The sequence below is a fragment of the Mercenaria mercenaria genome, chromosome 16, assembly GCF_021730395.1.
Source record: "Mercenaria mercenaria strain notata chromosome 16, MADL_Memer_1, whole genome shotgun sequence".
Lineage (NCBI taxonomy): Eukaryota > Metazoa > Mollusca > Bivalvia > Venerida > Veneridae > Mercenaria > Mercenaria mercenaria.
The window spans coordinates 51,574,403-51,597,071 of NC_069376.1; the positions used below are offsets into that span (position 1 = coordinate 51,574,403).

Genomic DNA, 22,669 nt, shown 5'->3' on the forward strand with positions numbered 1-22,669 from the left:
TACAATTTACTCCTTTCAACAGATTAACCTTTAGCCTGCTAAATTTCAGCAAGAGGGCAATGAAGGCCCTGTATCGCTCACCTGACCTATTGACCTAAAGATCATCAAGATCAACATTCTGACCAAGTTTCATTAAGATATGGTCATAAATGTGGCCTCTAAAGTGTTAACTAGCTATTCCTTTGATTTGACCCCGTGACCTAGTTTTTGAACCGACATGAGCCAGATTCGAACTTGACCTAAAGATCATCAAGTTTAACATTCTGAATAAGTTTCATGAAGATACAGTCATAAATGTGGCCTCTGGAGCACTGGCGCCAGATCAGAAAGAAAATGCCTCTGTACATGTTATACCCTACCCCTAGGTATTCTATAAGAACCATGGTCGTGAACGGGAAAATATACTAACCCATTTCAATCGCGTATTTCATACCTAAAACACGCAGTTCAGTAAATGTGTACTATTGATATTAAACAAGCGATAATTTATCTTCCATCGTGCACCAGTCACATTGTCTCAATATTCCATATTGCAGAGATGCTCCATATATTTTATGCTTTAGTCAACGTTACAGAAAAAACTTGCGTGAACTCCCCTAATGAACATCCGGTCTAGAGGTCACGGCAGTGTGCACATGTTAAGCGAAATGTAAACATACAAAAACAGAATGCAATATATTCACAGTTTTACGATAAGACTCGAAATGATGAATGAAATTCATCTTGTATATGATTTTGAATTTGAAATCATACATTGGTATACATCTATTCTGTTTATTTAATTCATTTTGCACATTTATACTGCATATAAACATTTTAGCGTACACGTGTAGTAAAATGACGACTGACATACATTTTCACATCAGCCAATCAGAATGGTTTTGTAATCTAGAACGGAACTTCACCAGGGAAGTTCAAGCAAGTTTTTTTGTGTAACGTTGAAAAACAGTAAACTACACGTTGTTTTTCTAAGATAAGAAGTATTGAAGAAATGTGACCGGTACACAATGGAAGATAAATTACCACTTGTTTAATATAAATAGTACACATTTACTGAACTGCGTGTTTTAGGTATGAAATACGCGATTGAAATGGGTTAGTATATTTTCCCGTTCACGACCATGGTTCTTATAGAATACCTAGGGGTAGGGTATAATATGTACAGAGGCATTTTCTTTCTGATCTGGCGCCAGTGCTCTGGAGTGTTAACAAGCTTTTCCTTTGAACTAACCTAGTTACCTAGCTTTTGACCCCACCTGACCCAGATTTAAACTTGACCTAAAGATCATCAAGATTAACATTCTGACCAAGTTTCATTAAGATATGTCATAAATGCGGCCTCTACAGTGTTAACAAGCTTTTCCTTTGATTTGACCTGGTGACCTAGTTTTTGACCCCAGATAACCCAATATCGAACTCGACCAAGATTTTATTAAGGGTAACATTCTGACCAAGTTTCATTAAGATTGGGCCAAAAAATGTGACCTCTAGAGTGTTAACAAGCTTTTCCTTTGATTTGACCTGGTGACCTAGTTTTAGACCCCAGATGACCCAATATCGAATTCGTCCAAGATTTTATTGAGGATAACACTCTGATCAAGATTCATTAAGATTGGGCCAAAATTGTGACCTCTAGAGTGTTTACAAGCTTCCCCTCTGATTTGACCTGGTGACCTAGTTTTTGACCCCAGATGACCCAATATCGAACTAGTCCAAGATTTTATTGAGGGTAACATTCTGACCAAGTTTCATTAAGATTGGGCCAAAAATGTGACCTCTAGAGTGTTAACAGTCAAACTGATGAGGACGGACGACAACTGACAACGGACACAGGGTGATCACAAAAGCTCTCCTTTGAGTACTTCGTGTTCAGGTGAGCTAAAAATGGACTGATCCATCATTCAATTTGCAGTGTTCTGCTGAGGCCACAATATCGCGGGAATCTTGCGTAAAAATCACGAATGTCGCGCTAAAATTGGTTTAGAAGCGTCATCAGTTGTCATGTTATGTAAAACAATTACTTCTGCAACAGAAGAAACAAAGGCAAGGTCCTTTTTACTTTTTAATCTTGGTTAAATTCTTAAACATATCATTAAACTACTTTGATTTCTTGATGAAACTTAACAAATTTCTGTTTTATTGCCTTCTGTGTTATTTTATTCAGATTTCTGTCTCTAAACTTTACAAAAACTCGTTTAATTCTACACATCTGGGGGTCTATTCCAACAAACAATTTCATAATTAAGTTATCTGATTCAGTTGTTTTAACGGAATCTGCAACTTTTAATGCAAGTCATTTTGTGCAATATATTTTTATTTCTTAATATTTCCAACAAATGTAATTTATAACAGTTTAGCTATCTAAGAGGTAAGTCAGTTCTGCCCAAATTTCAGTTCAAATTTCAGACATGGAATATATTTTATGTTATTCCCTATAAAAATAGGGTTGTAAACATCCTTCTTATGACCAATCTAATAAAATTTTGTGCAATGGGTTCAAAATGTGCCAACAAGTCATGCAACAGATAACTTAATTTTAACTTTTGGAATTTTCCATTATCAATATTTTCACAAAATAAAACCCAAGCTGCTTTATTTTTATTTGACAAGTAAAAAGTATTTTGACAAACAGTCCTGAGAACCTAACTGTTACTTTCACAAGGCCTTATCCCTTGAGACCTAATTACAGTATCCTAAAATACATGTATTTTCTCATTCAACTGTATCATTAATCAAATTATAAAAAGCTAATATTATGATATTTAAAACAAAGCAAATTGCCAAGTTTATGGGGAGAAAATCTAGGCTCATGTATTCACTGTGTATCACAGTTCCAACATTTATCAGAGGTTTCCTCAATTAAACAGACAACTATTAAAAAGAAATTAAGCTGAAATTTGTAAAAGATATGAAAAACTAAAACTATAATGCTTACAGCACTTAGGCATACTTACTATAACCACCTTAAGAACAGTAGCGGAAACTTCCTGTTTGGGAAATCAATTTATGACTTTTCCCTACTTCCCGAATCGGTAATTTGTTACTAAATATAGTAACTTGTTTCCCATTTGGGAGGCAAAATCATAATTTTTTTCATTGGTTTTATCAAAAGGTACCGTGCATAAAAAAAGAGTACGCTGTAGTTGGTATTAGAAGTAGTAATACTTAAATATTACAATCATTTGACAATGAAAAGAACAGATGAAACAACACACCATAATGCACATGGCATTTTTTCCGTTTCATATGTGAACCTTCCGTCTTATTTAAGTACGTTAATACACTGTGGTATTGATTTAAGAGTGTTCAATTTCAATAACAGAAGAAAAGCTGGAGAAAGCTAAGTTCTAATAAATAACATTGTACATAGTTCCCTTGCTTAGGCAGTAATTTGATTGATTGATTAAATAAAGAAGAAAACCAGGCATAAAGCTGTTGGAAATGATGAAAACTGGTTGTCACATTTTCCCTCTAAGGTACAGGAAAAGTATTGAATCTACAAGATAGACTCCAGGCTAGCATTGTAAATGATCAATTGTCATTTTAAGGTATCAGGCCCTTAATAGTAATATCTAAAAAACGGCATTTGCTTGGTATATTCTTACAGTTGACCGTGCTTGGCACTTATATGCAAATTTTTAAAAACTTTTACCGTGCCGTTTTTTATAAATTTTGTGCAATTTATGGTATTTCCTAAAGCTCAAGTAGAGACAGATTTCAAAGTGGTGGCCTTTATCCAAAACGTTTGTAGAGAATTCATTATTCTATTATTTTTTATGAAAGAAACATCAAACTATTGGTAAACAATCATAAAACTTAAAATAAAAACTTTCTTTATCATTTTTTCTAGGGTGCCTGGAGTAAACGGATTTAATCAGACAGAATTCCAACTCCAATATTGAAAAATGAAGGTCGCATCCTGGGGGTCTGTTTTGAATTTTGCTCACTTCATTCAAAAATAACCTTGGGGCAGAAGTAAAACCTACCTACATTTCTTCCACAATGTGTAATATAAAGAATAAAGGCAAAATAGAGAACTTTTACCGCATGTAACTCATTATTTTTAAAGATGTCTAACTCTACCCCTTTTGTTTCAGAGGTAAATTCACTTTGAATAGCAAGAAATCGCATATCAAATGATTTTTTTTCCCACTTCTGTACAATAAATCAAATACAAGCCTTGAAAGAAGTAAAAACTTACAAGAAAAAAAGGAAAATAAGGGAAAAAAAATTTGGTCTCAGTGGGGCTTGAACCTACGCACCCCTGAAAATTGCAGTCAAAGTAGGTTTATGGTAAGAATTGAATACTCTTCAAAAAGGAGGTACCCTATTATGGGCCTAATACCTTAAATGACAATGGTGTTCTACTTAATTTACCAAAAGTAGTGCATTTATTAAATAGCACACGGAGTATGATGTGCAAAAACTGCATAGATAACTTTGCAAATATTTAACTCAAAATAATTATACTTTTTATGATTTATTTACTACTTTTACTTTTTGTTAACAAAATAATTAATGTAAATACTTAAACAGTAAAATCAAAGTGATTCAGTGGCTCATATGTATTAATGATAAACAAGAAGCTGAACACCAAAGAAATCTGTAAAATATGTTGAAAAAATTTTCTACTGTGTTAGTCACACAGTAAATATCCAATACAAAACTGAATGAATATACCTGTACTTTTTATAAGTCTTTAAACTTATAAAATATCAATTTATGATATCTGATCATACAAATTATAATTTTAGTATTTTAGAGGCTGTTGTTTACTGTCAATCTTCAGGCATGTTCTTAGTTTGGTGGCATGGTGGTCTAGTTGTAAAACTCTTCCCTGTCTATCTAGACATCTTGGATTTTAATCCCGTTGCAGGCTATGGAAATTTCAGAGATGCTCTTGAGTATCTCCCACCGAACTATGAGGCCAATACTGGTTTTTTCCCCGGAAAGACAGCTTCATGTGTTATGACTGGTGCTACATGTTGACATATTAAAGAACCAGTTGGACTATTTTCCCCTTGTAGGGGTTTATTGTGCTATATTTTCCACTTAAGAAAGCCACAGGTTGTTTTGAAAACGAAAAACAATCACTGTGTAAAGCACCTTTGAACATATATCTATATAGTGTAATACTATTCTTAAGCAAACTTCATTAAATGTTCACAACCATACTATAAGATTCCTACAACAGACATCAAAATACTTCCTTTAAACTTAAAATCTAACAATCATAAAATCAAACATTGTTTTTTATTACTACATTTTAAATAACACCCTTTCATTCTTTTTTAAGATTACTTTCTTCTTGAAATGATTTCCCAAATGGATTTTAATGATTTTTGATCACAAGATTTCAATACAACAACATCACAATTTTTCATGGTTTAAAGAAGATCCTTGTTCTTACCAAGATCCTTCACTTTCTAGCTAAAATGTGTCTGTAGGACACAGGGTGTGCCCCCCACTGGTATATTTGTCACAAATAAGGGGCAATAATTCAAATGTTTGCAGTCCTAAGGGGGTATAGCCTCAACAAACATTTTATATCAAGGATTCATTATTCTGGGCCATGTACTTTTTTAGCAATAAGCACCACAAACAAACAAAAATCCACTATTTTGGCTATTTCAAGGACCATAACTCTGTAATTAGTGATAAAATCTCAGGAAGAATGCCACGTGTGCAAGGTCAAATCATGATAAAGACTCTTGCAAGGTTTCATGAATTTACATCAAATACTTTTTGAGTTAGGCATGTCATTAGGTGAAAATGTGCATTTTTTACTATTTCAGGGGCCATAACTTTAGAAATAGGGGGTGGAGCCAGACGAAAAATAGGAGGTGCACAAGATTATATCATGATAAAACTACTGCAAGTTTTCATCAAATTAATATATAAAATATTTTTGAGCTAAGAGCATCACAAGGTGAAAATGTGCATTTTGACTATTTCAGGGGCCATAACTATGGAAAACGGGGGTGGAGCCAGATAAAAATAGGAGGTGTGCAAGACCATATCATGATAAAGACTCATGCAAGGTTTCATCCATTTATATGTAATATTTTTGGAGCTAGGTGCATCACAAGGTGAAAATGTGCATTTTTGACTACTTCAGGGGCCATAACTCTAGAAAAAGGTGGCAAAGCCAGACGAAAAATAGGAGGTGCACAAGATCATATCATGATAAAGACTCTGTCACTCATGAATGCAAGGTTTCATCAATTTAAATCAAATACTTTTTGAGCTAGGCATGTCATGAGTTGAAAATGTGCATTCATTACTATTTCAATGGCCATAACTCTGGAAATAGGGGGCGGAGCCAGACAAAAAATAGAAGGTGTGCAAGTTCATATCATGATTATGACTCAAGCAAAGTTTCATCAATTAATATCAAATACTTTTTGAGCTAGGCATGTCACAAGGTGAAAATGTGCATTTTTGACTATTTCAGGGGCCATAACTCTAGAAAAAGGCAAAGCCAGACGAAAAATAGGAGGTGCACAAGTTCATATCATGATAAAGATTCATGCAAGGTTTCATCAATTTATATGAAATACTTTTTGAGCTAGGTGTGTCATAAACTTTTTTCGGACGGATGCATGCGCGCATGACAAGACCAAATCTATATGCCCCCACCTCTCATACTGGGGGCACAAAAATTCAAGTCTGGTCAAGATCCATGAAGATTTCATGTGGAGATTTTGCAACCAAACATGGTCTGAAGCATCTGTTTCAAGTTTGTGAAAATGTTCTTAAACTTCTGCCACCAGAGTTAAATATAGTCTGCCTGCTTAGCTCAATAGGGAGAGCGCAGACCTAAGGATCGTAGGGTTGTGAATTCCATCCTTGGGCAGAGCTCACGTTCTTCATGACGATTTGATAAAAGACACTGTGTCGGACATCATTTGTCCTCCACCTCTGATTCATGTGGGGAAGTTGGCAGTTACTTGTGGAGAACAAGTTTGTACTGGTACAGAATCCAGGAACACTGGATAGGTTAACTGCTCATTGTTACATAACTGAAATACTGTTGAAAAGGGGCGTTAAACCCAAATCAAACAAACAAACAAATAGAAAGAACTTTAGAAGCCCTCATAGTAGTTCATAAAAAGAGCTTTAAGTGTTTTTCTATTTTAATCTCTGATGAACTCTCACTAAGTCATTCAAGTGGAACCATTTTAACAAACTTGAGGAGATCTACAAAGCAGTTCATGAGAAGCCACTTACAGCACTTTTAAGCTTCGGTGGCCTTTAAATGCAGTCAGACAGGAAAAGGTCAGGTCTACGCAAGGATGCTTTAGACTAATTAAACAAGAGCTGTCTCCATAGGATGACACATGCCCCCGATGGCACTTTGAATGAATAGTTATGGCCGATGTAAGAGTTTAGGACCTTTGACCTACGGACCTGGGTCTTGCGCGCAACATGTCGTCTTACTGTGCCACACATTCATGCGTAGTTATTTTAAAATCCATGCATGAATGACAAAGATATGGACCGGACATGCCCATCATTGCACTATCATGAAATATGACCTTTAACGTCTAAGTGTGACCTTGACCTTTGAGCTACGGACCTGGGTCTTGCACGCGACATGTCGTCTTACTGTGGTACACATTCATGCCCAATAATTTTAAAATCCATGCATGAATGACAAAGATATGGACCAGACACGCCCATCATTGCACTATCATGAAATATGACCTTTAACGTCTAAGTGTGACCTTGACCTTTGAGCTACAGACCTGGGTCTTGCGCGCGACACGTCGTCTTACTGTGCCACACATTTATGCATAGTTACTTGAAAATCCATCCATGGATGACAAAGATATGGACCGGACACACCCATCAATGCACTATCATGAAAAATGACCTTAAACATCTAAGTGTGACCTTGACCTTTGAGCTACAGACCTGGGTCTTGTGCGCGACACGTCGTCTTACTGTGGTACACATTCATGCCAAGTTATTTGAAAATCCATCCATGGATGACAAAGATATGGACCGGACACGAAAATTGCGGACAGACGGACAGACGGTTCAAAAACTATATGCCTCCCTTCGGGGGCATAAAAAAAGTATGTGAATGAAATCCCATTATGGACTTTGACCTGAAGTATTTTAACAACTATGCAAGAGTTCTTAAAGAGAAAGGAATGCCTAACAATAAGTTGATTTTATTTTTAATCTGATACAAGTGGCAGAATTTCTTAAATAAAACCACTACTGAAAAAGATACATGTATCAAGAAAATGGTTACATCTCAACTTTGTAATTCCAATATACTCTCTGATATAACATTTTCTCTTTTACTTCAAAATTCCAGTTTAAAAACTGTATCTGTTATTTTATTTATTTTTAATAAGCATGAGTATGGGATGTATTCAAATGCTTTAAAGGCCCACTACTTTACATTACTGTAAGGTTTTCACAATACTTTCCTTAAAAAATAATCCTTTCAAACTGTTTAACTGGTACTGAAAACAAAAATTAAGTGTCTGTAAGTCAAAAAGAATATATATACCTGGAAAAAGCAACATATATTAATCCAGAAACACAAAGACACTTATCTTACCTTAAATTGTCTTAGAAATTTAGCAGTTGCTATAATACATAATGACATCAAGTCTTTTTTTCGGACCAGGCTGTTATTTATGAAAGGTTCATTTTACACACAAAAGAAAATCTTTTGTTAAATAAACTGAGCCACAAGCTAATAATGAATGCATAATGGTTCATTATCCTTATAAGTATCTCCTAAATTTCTACAGGGCAAGTCGGTTATACAAATTAGTTTCATACATATAAAGCCATAAATATGCATTGTGACTGCAACTGTATCAGATATCACTGAATGTCATTTAAAGACTCTGAACCCATCACAAACAGAGGGCACTGACCAAGTTCTAAGACACAATGATGATCTCCTTTCTTTCTTGGCAATTTAATCTTGTTCAGTCATCATTATATATAAGAGTTCTTTAGCATACAGTGAGAAAATGTCAAAAAAAATTTTGATCATCTGATTAAAATTTGAACCAAACCTCATCTGGTAGTAAAAACAACTTTTTAGTGTAACAAGAGAACCATAAAGGAATACATGTAAGTTGCTCACCTGACTTATAGCTTTTGATCAAGCTTCTGATCAAGTTTGGTGAACATATATCAAATTAAGAGATAGGTCCATATTTAAACTACATGTGTGTCCTTTGGACACAAGTCTCTGAACATGGTTTCATGACCCTAGGTGAAATATTTTTAAGATACATGTATATGCAACACAAACTTTTAAGCACTTAATGTGAATTTTTCACTAAATCAAAGACAATAACTCTGGTCTAGATGAGTAAACCCCCCCCCCCCAAAAAAAAAAAACAGGTTCACAACTTTGTATGCTATATCACAATCTTCTTATGTTTTATGACTCTATGTCAAGTACATTTTGAGATATAGGGGACACAAACTTTTATGCCCTTATTAAAATGCATACCTTTTACTTAAGTCAAGGGCCATAACTCGGGTCTTGTGGAGTGATATAAAAACAAACGTTTGACCTAGTGATTTCATGGAGACAAATATCTGACCTAGTGATTTCATGGAGACAAATATTCTGACCATTTTCTGACCACTGGACCAAAAATGTGGTCACTTGAGTGTAAAAAAGTATTCTCTTTGATTTAACCTAGTGACCTAGTTTTTAGCTCGACTATTTGAAGAATAGGGGAGCTATCCTACTTGCCCCGGTGTTGGCGTGAGCGTAAGCATCAAACAAATGTTAAAGTTTGCATACCACCCCAAATATTTTCAAAGTCCATTGAGATATTGCTTTCATATTTTGCATACTTGTTTACCATCATGACCCCAGTCTGTAAAAAGGAGGAGGCAACTCTATCAAGCATTTTGACTGAATTATGGCCCCTTTTCAACTTAGAATATGCTTATTGTAACATTAAAGTTTTACTCATAGCTTATATTATACTATCAAGCACTGAGAATAGTCGAGCCCGCTGTCAACTGACAGCTCTTGTTGACCCCATATTACCCAGATTAGAATTGACCTTACAACAGCGAGAAGTTAACCACGCCTACCGAAATCAAGGGACGCTACTCTTATCAACTCCGACATTATTTACAAAATGGCTTCCGCAACAATGTTAGGTTCGTTTACCGATCTTCCAGAAGATTTCCGCCTTACGTATTTGAAATCAGAAATTTCTTTACGCAAAAAACAGAAAGCCCATGCTTTTATTGCTGGGTCCTATGTTGAAAGCATCCAAGATTTCATGTAAACGAACATTCTGACAAAGTTTTGGGAAGACTGGAGCAAAAAAGTCACTTCTAGAGTGTAAACAAGCTTTTCCTCTGATTTGACCTAGTGCCTAGTTTTTGACCCCACATGACCAAGATTCGAAATCATCCAAGACTTCATGATAACAAACAATCTGACCAGGTTTTATAAAGATAGAATGATCTAGTTTTTCACCCCTGATGACCCATATTCAAACTTGACCGACAAACGGTTAACATTCTGACCAATTCTCATGAGTTTCAAACTTAAAATGTGGTCCCTTGAGTGTTAACAAGATTTTCCTTAGATCTAGCCTAGAGACCTAGTTTTTGACCCCACATGAGCCAGATTCAAACTTGGCCTAAAGATCATCAAGATAAACATTCTGACTAAGTTTCATGAAGATAAGGTCATAAATACTGGCCTCTAGCGTGTTAACAAGTTTTTCCTTTGATTTGAGTCTTTTGACCGGGTGACCTAGTTTTTGACCCTACATGAGCTGAGATTCGAACTTGACATAGAGGTCATCAAGAACATTCTGACCAACTCTCATGAGTTTCAAACTTAAACTGTGGACTCTAGAGTGTTAACACTGAAGACTTTCCTTTGATCTGGCCTACTGACCTAGTTAAATTTGACCCAACATGACCCAGTTTCAAACTTGACCTAGAGATCATCAAGACCAACATTCTGACCAAGTTTCACAAAGATTGGGTCACAACTGTGGCCTCTAGAGTGTTCACAAGGCCAATTGTGTTGACGGACCACGGACAATGACCAGTCACAATGGCTCACCTTAAAAGCTAACTCAGGTCTCTAAATTCACATGCTGAATAATATTTCAACATGTTTTCATGACTCTAGGTGAAATACTTTTAAGATATCTGATAAACATGCAACACAAACTTATCACTTAGCCAGACCAGAGTTATGGCCCTTGACTTAGTCAAAAATATGCATAAAAGAGCATTAAAGTTCACATGTGTCTTAATAGTACTAAGCTTAGAGTAATAAAACATTAGGGTATTGTTATATATAGTATATGACGTTGTGCACTTGGTGTTTAGGATTTCCCTGAGTCAGACTGGAATTCTGGTCATTGACTTAGTGAAAAACACACAGAAGTGCTTAAAACTCTTAACAAAGCCCAGTAGGTGCAAAACTTCACATGCTGAATAATATTCCTGTCATTTTTCACAGCCCTAAGTTGAATATACCTTTCAGACCCATTTTATACATATTTCTACCAAGTTCTCGGGGAATTTTCTAGCCGTCTGTTTATCGATTTCTTAATGAATAAGTTCATTACTTCCAACTCCCCACTTCTCCAACTAAAATTACTCACTTTCGGATAACATTACACTTCCTTCATATAAACACCTTTGGGTACTACTTTCTGGTTAACAGTATATACAACATATCAATTCATATGATAAGCACATGTGATAAATTCGCAAAATATAATCAGTCAGTCGTAATAGTATGATCTGTCATTAATAGTTTTCTGAATTACAGTGCTTTAGGGTATAGCAGATTTTAGGGTATAGAGGATAGATTGATAAATTTTATATTTAGACTTGAATTATTGTATAATTTTTCATATCATTCTTTTACTGGCATGTAAACAGACATTTTGACATACATTTTAAATATTTGCTTGTTGTGTTATTTTTCATATGTCATCAAACGTAAAATAAAGCTATCCCCTATAGACTAAATCAGTGTATATGTAAAAAACGTGAGTGAATGAAAAGTATTTGATAGAAATTTAAAAAGCTGAATATTTTTGAAATAAATACATTATTATTCCGATTTATAGTAAAGAAATCTTGGAAAGTTTGTTAAGATGTGGATTTTAAACTAATAATGGAAAAAAATGACCAAAACTATCCTGTACACCCTAAATCAGCTCATATGTAAACAATGTCTTGGAGAGAAAAAACACATGAATTTCTATGAACAGCTGAATGTTTTAAGAAGAATAGATGTTACTGAAAAAGAACTACTATTTTCATTTTTTTGAATTGTCCAGAATGCAGGAAAAATTAGTGAGCTATCTGCTATACCCTAAAGCACTGTACTAGTTGACTAGTAGTTCTAATATACTAAGTAAATGGTCAGAAACTTGGCTTCTGAAATTTAATGAACAAAAATGCAAAACAATATATTTTGATTTTAATAACCCAAGGAAGTCATACTTTTTAAATAATGTTGAAATATCTTCTTCTGAAAAAGAATCTGATCTAGGGGTTATGATAACTGAAGACTGTAAACCAAGTGAACCATGTGCAAAAGTTGCCAAGCAAGCATTAAGACGATTAGGTTTACTTAGACGGATTTTCAAACATATTGATGTGAACAGTTTTAAGGTCATTTATCCAACAAATGTTAGACCATTAATGGAATATGCTGTACAATCATGGAATCCCTACTTTGTGAAAGATATTGAATGTCTTGAGGGAGTACAGAAATATGCAACAAGGTTAGTGCCCGAGTTGGCGGATTTAAATTATGAAGAACGTTTAGATCTTTTGAATATGTACAGTTTGAAAGAAAGGCGTTTAAGAGGTGACTTGATTGAAACCTGTAAGTTTTTAACTGGTAAACCGTAAATACAATTCTTATCCTGTCAAGTTTTTCAAGTTATCAGATATTTCATCTACCAGAGGACATTCACTCAAGCTCTATAAACAACTCTTAAGAAAGGACTCCTTCTTCGGAAATTTTTTTTCTCCATCAGAATAGTAAATGTATGGAATGCATTGCCCGAAAGGGTTGTAAGTGCTCAGACAGTTGAAACATTCAAAAAAAGATTAGATCACCACTGGAATATATGTAACTAAGAGACATGGGACACAAGAGGCTTTGCCTAAACCTTAAACTCCCATCAAAACTGTAAATGTAAAATGTAAATTTAATGTAAATTACTTTTATTCTTGCACTTGATACACACCTGCTAGTTTACCCAAAGGGGGTTAAGCAGTATGAAAAGATAGATAACTCAGAATAATAGTGCAGCAACCTGCCAGCTGACTCCATCCGAAATTATAGCAAAATAATTTATAACCTGAAAAGCTGAAGTGCAATAAATGGTAACCTTACCTCGCCTTCCTTGTGTCTTTTGTCCATTGTGTGTCTATTTCAGTCCAACGCTATTTTGTTATCGTAGTTTCTTTCATATAATCCGTTCTTTAGGCACCTTCTTACGTAGAATTACATCCTCCCTGTGTACATGTCCTTATTATGTAAACAAATGTGACAGATCCCGATTTCCAATCAAAATCCGCAATACAAACATGTGTATCCAATCGTGACCAGTTTTGCATTCTACATATTTGGGATATCTCGAATATTTTCGCACAGACTATTGAGGTTCTTCTTTGGGGGACCTAAACACCAAATGCACAAAACCTCAAAATTATTTGATTTATTAGTTCATCGGCCGCAGCATTTTCCAACTAATTCATTTTAATCGTTCTTTGTTTTCAGACATTCTCATTAACATACTATAATTAGCAAATGATTAAAGAAAATCAGTCTTAATACATAAAATAATGTTTGAGACCGCAATCAACCCACGTGACTTTTCGGTATACGGCACTCGATTCAGGCTAATTATTTTTACAAATAGTGTCTAAGGTGAAAGTGCGAGGACTTTGTGAGAGGGAAGCATTTTTTTTCATTGTCGTCGGTGGTTTAAGAAATGGAAATATGTGAACTGAGCGATTTCCCCTGTGTACGGTACCTACCGAAAATTAGCGTGGGTTGGTCAATCTGAAAGGTCTCTACGGCTATTATTTCATGAAAAAGGCTACAAAATCGCCAAGCACGATCCTGCAATATGCTTTCAGGAAGATTTTTAAATGCAATAAAGAAGAGTAAAAATGAGAATGCTTGAATCTGTAATGTTACTATTCCCCAAGTTTCTGTCCCAAAGCAAACTAGCTTATCTCGATCTATATATTCTTGTGCCAAAATGTCCCAAGCAAACTGGCTTGTCTCTATATATTCTCGTGCCAAACTGTCCCAAGCAAATTGGTTTATCTCTATATATTCTCATGCCAAACTGTCCCAGGAAAACTGGCTTTTCTCTATATACTCTTGTGCCAAATGTCCCAAGCGAACTGGCTTGTCTCTAAATACCCTTGTGCCAGATTGTCCAAAGCAAACTGACTTGTTTCTATATATTCTCGTGCCAAACTGTCCCAAGCAGACTGGCTTATCTCTATGTACTCTTGTGCCAAATTGTCCCAGGCAAACTGGCTTATCTCTATATATTCTCGTGCCAAACTGCCCAAAGCAAACTGACTCGTCTTTATATATTCTCGTGCCAAACTGTCCAAAGCAAACTGGCTTATCTCTATATACTCTTGTGCCAAACTGTTCCAAGCAAACTGTCTTGTCTCTATATATTCTACAGCCAAACTCACACCCGTTAACCGGTTGCGAGCAAAACAGTTTGTGGCGGACAAAACAGTTCTCCGATATTTTTGCCGGCATCTATATTGGGGTAAGTATTTTCGATCCTGGAATCGGTTGGTGCAAAATATGTTAAAGATCTTTATTTCTATAAAAAGTAGCATGAACAAAGAACATGCCATATGTTTCTCGTTTAAAAGTAACATATATTGAGTAAGTTATGGCCAGTTAAAAGTGTGATCTTGTTGAAAAATGCGAAAACGAAAGTTTATCGTGATATATTTAAATCACATTTCAACTTACAGCTACACTATTAATGTTAACCTTTAAAATAATGTTTGCTCTGAATATTGTCCAACTTTTAACCGACAAAACGCAATATTCAATGAGTTATAGACATTCAAACATGATATGGTCGAAAAAAATGTGTGGCGGCATTGCACAGTTCAAAATTATTTGTGTGGCGAGACAGAGCAGTCTCGTGTCTTTTGTGATTTTAGTTTAATAAATAGTATAAATAGTGATGTCAAGCTCGTTACTCATTGTAAGCTGACAAAAGAAATCGTTACTAGCTCAGCAATGTCTCAGTGAGTGAAAATTTAGACAAACGTAAACCTTGGATTTAGTACCGACATTTGCGTAGTTTTAATAGCCATGGTACCGGTAAAGCAACGTGCATTGTGTCTGTTTAAGGATTGATTATTTCTAATGTTTAATAGTACAGTGGAGATGACATTATGCATTTCTTATGCATACACTGATGTAAAATACGCGTATATTCATTATATACATCGCCAGTCCATAGTTGCTACTATTTTACAAGTATATTTTGAAATAAAGGATAATTTTTGGATTTTCATGTAATGCCATGCCGGTCAGTAGCATACATTTACGGAATAAATTGGGCTTGTTAGTTAATAATCATTACTATTTGCCCGAGGTCTGAATGCAACCAATCTATAAATAGTTTATAACATGAGATCTGAAATAGATTTTCAAGTTTTGTTAAATACCGAACACTGCTTGTTTGTTTGTTGGTTCAGGGTTTAGTGTCGTTTGTTGTAGTATTTCAGTTATATAACGGCGAGCCTAACTTGTGGTTCTACCCTGTTCTCAGCCAAAAAACCTGTCAACTTCTCTCTACAAATCGCAGTGGGAGGAAGAAAGGTTTTAGTAACATTGTCTTCTTTCAAATAGTCACAGAGGACGTAAGTGTCATCCGGGGACTTGAACTCGAACTCACACTCCTTATGTATAGCTCTCCCTAATGATTTAAGTGAGTGGTCTTTGTTCGAACTATGGATTTGCTTATATAAGGATTCTTATAATTCAATTAGTTTAAACATCCAATAAGCTGCCACATATTTCCATTTTTTATCACTTATTGGATTAATATGCCAGGTTACAGAGTTCCTAGTGAGTCAGCAAAGACACTTATTGATTTAGTTATTGATTAAGCTATTGCTTTCATTTCGGTGCATCCATTACTGCAAAATGTAAATTTATTAGATATTCAATAAATGATCTGCAGTTGTCAGAATATAAATATTACTTTTTAATAGTTACATGCTCGATATCCCTATTTAGACACTATTTATTTAACTAAAATAAAAAAATACACAGGACTGCTCTGTCTCGCCGCACAAATAATTTTGAACTGTGCAATGCCGCAACACTTTTTTTAGACCATGTCGTATTTGAATGTCTATAACTCGTTGAATATTCCGCTTTGTCGGTTAAAAGTTGGACAATATTCAGGGCAAACATTATTTTAAAGGTTGACGTTAATACTATGGCCACATGTTGAAAATTGAATTAAATATATTGCGATAAACTTTCGTTTTCGTATTTTTTCAACAAAATCACACTTTTAACTGGCCATAACTTACTCAATATACGTTAGTTTTAAATGGGAAACACATGGCATGTTCTTTGTTCATGCTACTTTTTATAGAAAATAAGATCTTTAACATATCTTGCACTAACCGATTCTTGGATCTAAAATACTTACCCCAGTATAGATGCCGGCAAAAATATCGGAGAACTGTTTTGTCCGCCACGAACTGTTTAGCTCGCAACCGGTTAACGGGTGTGAAACTGTCCCTAGCAAACTGGCTTTTTTCTATATACTCTTGTGCCGAACTGTCCCAAGCAAACTGCCTTGTCTCTATATATTCTCGTGCAAAACTGTCCCAAGCAAATCGGCTTATCTTTTATACTCTTGTGCCAAACTGTCCCAAGCAAACTGGCTTGTCTCTACATATTCTTGTGCCAAACTGTCCCAAGCAAACAGGCTTATCTCTGTATATTCTCATGCCAAACTGTCCCAAGCAAACTGGCTTATCTCTGTATATTCTCATGCCAAACTGTTCCAACCAAACTGGCTTATCTCTATTTACTCTTGTGCCAAAATGTCCAAAGGAAACTGGCTTGTCTCTAAATATTCTCGTGCCTATCTGTCCCAAGCAAACCGGCTTATCTCTACATACTCTTGTGCCAAACTGTCTCAAGCACAAGCAAACTGGCTTCTCTCTGTATATTCTTGTGCCAAACTGTCCCATGCAATCTGGCTTATGCCTATTTACTCTTTTGCCAAACTGTACCAGGCAAAATGGCTTGTCTCTACCTAACCTTACACCAAACTGTACTAGGAAAGCTGGTTTATCTCGATATATTATCATGCCAAACTGTCCCAGGCAAACTGGCTTGTTTCTGTATATTCTTGTACCAAACTCTCCGAGGCAACTAGCTTATCTCTATTATTATACTCTTGTGCCAAACTGTATCTGACAAACTGGCTTGTTTCTATATATAACCATGCCAAAATGTACCAGGCAAACAGGATTGTCTCTATAGATAATCATTCCAAACTGTATAAGGGAAACAGGTAAACAGGGTTGTCTCTATATATAATCATGCCAAACTCTCCCAGGCAAACAAGTTTGTCTCTATTTATTCTCGTATCAAATTGTACAAAGCAAACTGGCTTGTCTCTATATATTCTAGTGCCAAACTGTCCCAAGCAAACTGGCTTGTCTCTGTATATTTTCATGCCAAACTGTCCCAACCAAACTGGCTTATCTTTATATATTTTCATGCCAAACTGTCCCAACCAAACTGGCTTATCTTTATATATTTTCATGCCAAACTGTCCCAGGAAAACTGGCTTTTCTCTATATACTCTTGTGCCAAAATGTTCCAAGCAAACGGGCTTATCTCTTTTAATTCTTGTGCCAAACTGTCCCAAGCAAACTAGCTTATCTCTATATATTCTAATGCCAAACTGTCCCAGGAAAACTGGCTTATCTCTATATACTCTTGTGCCAAAATGTCTCAAGCAAACTGGCTTGTCTCTATACATTTTCGTGCTAAACGGTCCCAAGCAAACTGGCTTGTCTCTATAAATTCTCGTGCCAAACTGTCCCAAGCAAACTGGCTTATCTCTATATATTCTTGTGCCAAACTGTCCCAAGAAAACTGGCTTATCTCTATATAATCTAATGCCACTCTGTCCCAAACAAACTGGCTTATCTCTATAATATATACTCTTGTGCCAAAATATCCCAAGGAAACTGGCTTGTCTCTACATATTCTCATGCCAAACTGTCCCAAGCAAACTGACTTATCTCTATATACTCTTGTGCCAAACTGTCCCAAGGAAAGTGGCTTATCTCTATATATTCTAATGCCAAACTGTCCCAAGCAAACTGGCTTATCTCTATAATATACTCTTGTACCAAAATGTCCCAAGGAAACTGGCTTGTCTCTACATATTCTCATGCCAAACTGTCCCAAGCAAACTGACTTATCTCTATATACTCTTGTGCCAAACTGTCCCAAGCAAACTGGCTTATCTCTATAATATACTCTTGTGCCAAAATGTCCCAAGGAAACTGGCTTGTCTCTACATATTCTCATGCCAAACTGTCCCAAGCAAACTGACTTATCTCTATATACACTTTTGCCAAACTGTAACAGACTAAATGGCTTCTCTGTATACTCTGGTGTCAAACTGTACCATGCAAAAAGTTGAAATATGGGCAAAATTTTGTAAACTTAGTTATAGGATCCTGTTCAGTGGTTATTTCACGAGGCTTAAGTTCTGTGAAGACCGAGAAACAATTCATAACAATAGTTTCTCAGAAAAATGTTTACATGCAAAATTTCCATCAAAATTTTTAAGTAAACAAGAGGGTCATTATGACCCTGGATCGCTCACCTGAGTTATATGTTTCAAATGTCAAACTGATGCTAAAATATTAAGAAAGTAGGTAAGTAAGTCACATTCATGGGCACTGAAAGTCAGTCTAAAGATCAGTGTGCAAACTATATACATGTATATCATCCAAATTTGGAGGCTGTATTTCAGTAGGTCAAGGTCACAGTCTAGTGACCCCTAATTACTTGGGGTCATCTCATATACAAATGACCCCCAGGGTGGGGCCTCTTTTCACCCCAGGGGCATAATTTGAACAATCTTGTCAGAGAACCAATAGGAAATGTTTCATACCAAATATCAAAGGCCTAGGCCTTGAACTTTCAGACAAGAATATTTTTAAAAAAATTTCCTATATGAGTCTATGTGAAACTTGGGACCCCCAGGACAGGGCCTCTTTTCACCCCAGGGGCATAATTTGAACAATTTTGGTAAATATTTGCACTTTCGGGCAAGAAGATTTTTAGGGTTTTCTTCTATATAAGACTATGTAAAACTTGGGACCACCTGGGTGTGGCCTCTTTTCACCTCTGGGGCTTAATTTGACTACTCTTAGTGGAGGACCCTTAGGCAATGTAACATACCAAATTCTAATGAAAAAATAAAATCTAGAGTAACTTGAGGGCTGACAATGAAACTATTGTATCTTGTTCTTTATTCATATACAGTTATAATAATTTTGCACTCATGTTATATTACTTTCCCTGTGAGGTCACTTCATGATGTGAAAGACCCATGTTCAGTTTGAAAGCAATCGACATGACAGTTTCTGAGAAACCTGCTTACATGCAAATTTTGACCACATTTTCTAAGTTGAAATGGGGCATAATTCAGACAAAATGGAGTTAGAATTTCATAGATTGCCTGTGAAGGTTACATCATGCTGCAAAAGACTTGTGTGGAATCATTCAGCCTAGCAGTTTCTGAGAATCTTGCTTACAGACAAAACATTAACCAGAATTATTTAAAGTTAAGAAGGGGCAATGTTTCAACAAAATAAAAGCTAGAGTGATGATACTAAATACATGTGTGATAGCTAAATAGTTTTTAAGAAACTTGCTTATATGCAAAATTCTGTGATGCCAATGAAACAGTGACAACAAAAGCTTTACTATTTAAAAAATTTCGAAAAGTCCAGTAAGTATGTTCCTGAAATAACCTTACAGTGCTGTCAGGCCAGCTGTAACTACAGTATGGCAGACCTTTTGCCTTTGCCAAGTCGGCTTAAAACAACACTTTTGACTAAAATATAGTAATTAAAGGAACAGGCTGAATACATTCAGAGTTGTTTTGTTTTTTGTTGGGTTTAATGTCGCACCGACACAATTATAGGTCATATGGCAACTTTCCAGACTTGATGGTGGATGAAGACCCCATGTGCCCCTCTGTGAATTATTTCACCTGGGTAGAACCACTGACCTTCCGTAAGTCAACTGGATGCCTTCCTTTCATGAAGAATTCAATGCCCCAAGTGAGGCTCGAACTCGTATCGGTGAAGGGCAAGTGATTTAAAGTGAGCGACCTTAACCACTCGGCCACGGAGGCCCCCCAAGTACATTTTCAGGGTATACTTGTTATCCTATTGTAATTGTAATCGTGAATGTAATAATATCAATGGCATTTGTTTTGTTTTTAGCTGGGTGTAACATCACACCAGTCGTATGATGACTATCTAGCTATGCATGGTGGAGAAAGAACCTAGTTGTCCCTCCAGACATTATTCTGGGCATGAGTGGGCACCTTGGTAGAACCATATCATTTTGTATGCCAGCTGCTTGCCTTTCTCACATGGAAGAATTCTACACCTTAAGTGTGGTTTTGTATCCACTGCAGAGGCAAGTGTAACAATAATTATATTATCAATGAAATGATCACTAAAGACATGGCACCACTGACATTCTAGATACCTGACCTTGAAAATTGGAAGTCACATACTCCACACACCTAAATGTAATTATTAAAATTGTCCTCTGGAATATATCACAACTGGGAGCAATGACAAGGAAAGTGCACAATTTAACCAGAAAAAAAATTTGGTAATAAAGGTATGGCAAAGTAAAGAAGTGCCCTCTAAGACCTTTTTAGCCACTTACTAGATTGAAGACAGTAGGAAACTTAGGAACAAACTGTAATACTGTGACATATATTCCAGAGATAAAGAAAGTCGCTCACCTTAAGGGGTTCTTAACCATCTGATCCTAAAGGGGCCAAACACCCCAAACTGAACAAATTTATGAGAGGAACTTATATTGATGCCACAGGCCAGGTTTGATTAAGATCCACTGAGTGGTTCACAATAAGTAGCCATTAAAATGTATTTTTAGCCCAAGCAACCCCTAAAAGGAGCCAGCTGCCCCCATTTGAACAAATTTGAGAGAGGACCTTATAATGATACTAAAACCAAGTCTGATGAAAATCCATCTAGCCAATCATTAAAAGAAGTTATTTAAAGGTATTTCTAGTTTTAGCTCTAGCAGCCCTAAAAGGGGCCAGTTTTGGTAAATGGCCTAATAATAATGCTATAAATCAATTTTGATGGAGATCTATCAAGCAGTTCATGAGAAGAAGTCTTTTAAAGACATTTACATTTTTATTCTAGTGGCCCCTGAAAGGGGAACCGACTGCCCCCATTTGTATAAATTTGGGAGAGGACCTTACAATGATGCTACAGACCAAGTTTGATGAAGATCCATCAAGTGGTTCATGAGTAGAAGTCTTTTAAAGTCATTTCCCTTTTTTTAGTTCTAGTAGCCCCTTTTAGTGCCCATTTGAACAAAACTGGGAGAGGACCTTATGATAATGCCACAAACCAACTTTGATGAAGATCCTTCTAGCAGTTCATGAAAAGACGTCGTTCACGTATTTCTAATTTTGCTCAAGTGGCACCTGAAAGGGGCTAAGTCCTCCTACTTGAATAAAATTGGAAGAAGACATTATAACGATGCTAAAGACCAAGTTTGAGGAAAATCCTTCAAGAGGTTCATGAGAAGTCATTCAAAGGTATTTCTAATTTTGGCTCTAGTGGCCCCTAAAATGGGCCAAGTATCCCCATTTGAAACAAGAGGGTCATTGACCATAAAGCGCTCACCTGTGTACAAGGCTTTAAGTGTGATTTTATAAGTACATAGTTAGGTTTCTTCTATGTTAGCCTATATTATATACATGTCACACATACTTTTGAACCTAGGACAATAATTTGAACAATTATGGTAGAAATTACAAATCTGATATCACACGCCAAATATCAAGGCTCTAGCTATTATTGATTCAGAGAAGAAGTGACCATGCCCCCTGGCAGCCATGTTTTTTGACGAATCGGAATAATTTGAACAATCTTGGTAGAGGGTCACACAAGAATTTTGTGTAAAATTATTTTAAAATTGGGCTAGCAGTTTCACACAAGAAGATTTTTAAAGTTTCCACTATATACATATAGGGAAAAGTGACCACCCCCTCTGGTGGCCAGGTTTTTTTGACAAATCAAAATAATTTGAACAATCTTGGTAGAGGATCACAAAAGAACCATTTATGTAAAATTATTCTAAAATCGGGCTAGCAGTTTCATACAAGAAGATCTTTCAAGTTTCCTCTATATACATATAGGGAAAAATGACCACGCCCTCTGGTGGCCATGTTTTTTGATGAATCAAAATAATTTGAACAATCTTGGTAGAGGGTCACACAAGGACCATTTGTGTAAAATTATTCTAAAATCAGGCAAGCAGTTTCATACAAGAAGATTT

The 22,669-nt window shown here is 35.9% G+C and overlaps 1 protein-coding gene across 1 annotated transcript in view; it reads right to left on the bottom strand.

Moving 5' to 3' along the window:
• Window positions 1–13,532, bottom strand: part of LOC123539888 (uncharacterized) — a 93,122-nt gene extending 79,590 nt beyond the window's left edge. The window contains exon 1 of the mRNA XM_053527069.1: window positions 13,394–13,532. Coding sequence (XP_053383044.1) covers window positions 13,394–13,420 — 27 coding nt within the window. The 5' untranslated portion in view covers window positions 13,421–13,532. The remainder of the gene's footprint in view (window positions 1–13,393) is intronic.
• Window positions 13,533–22,669: the final 9,137 nt, after the last annotated feature.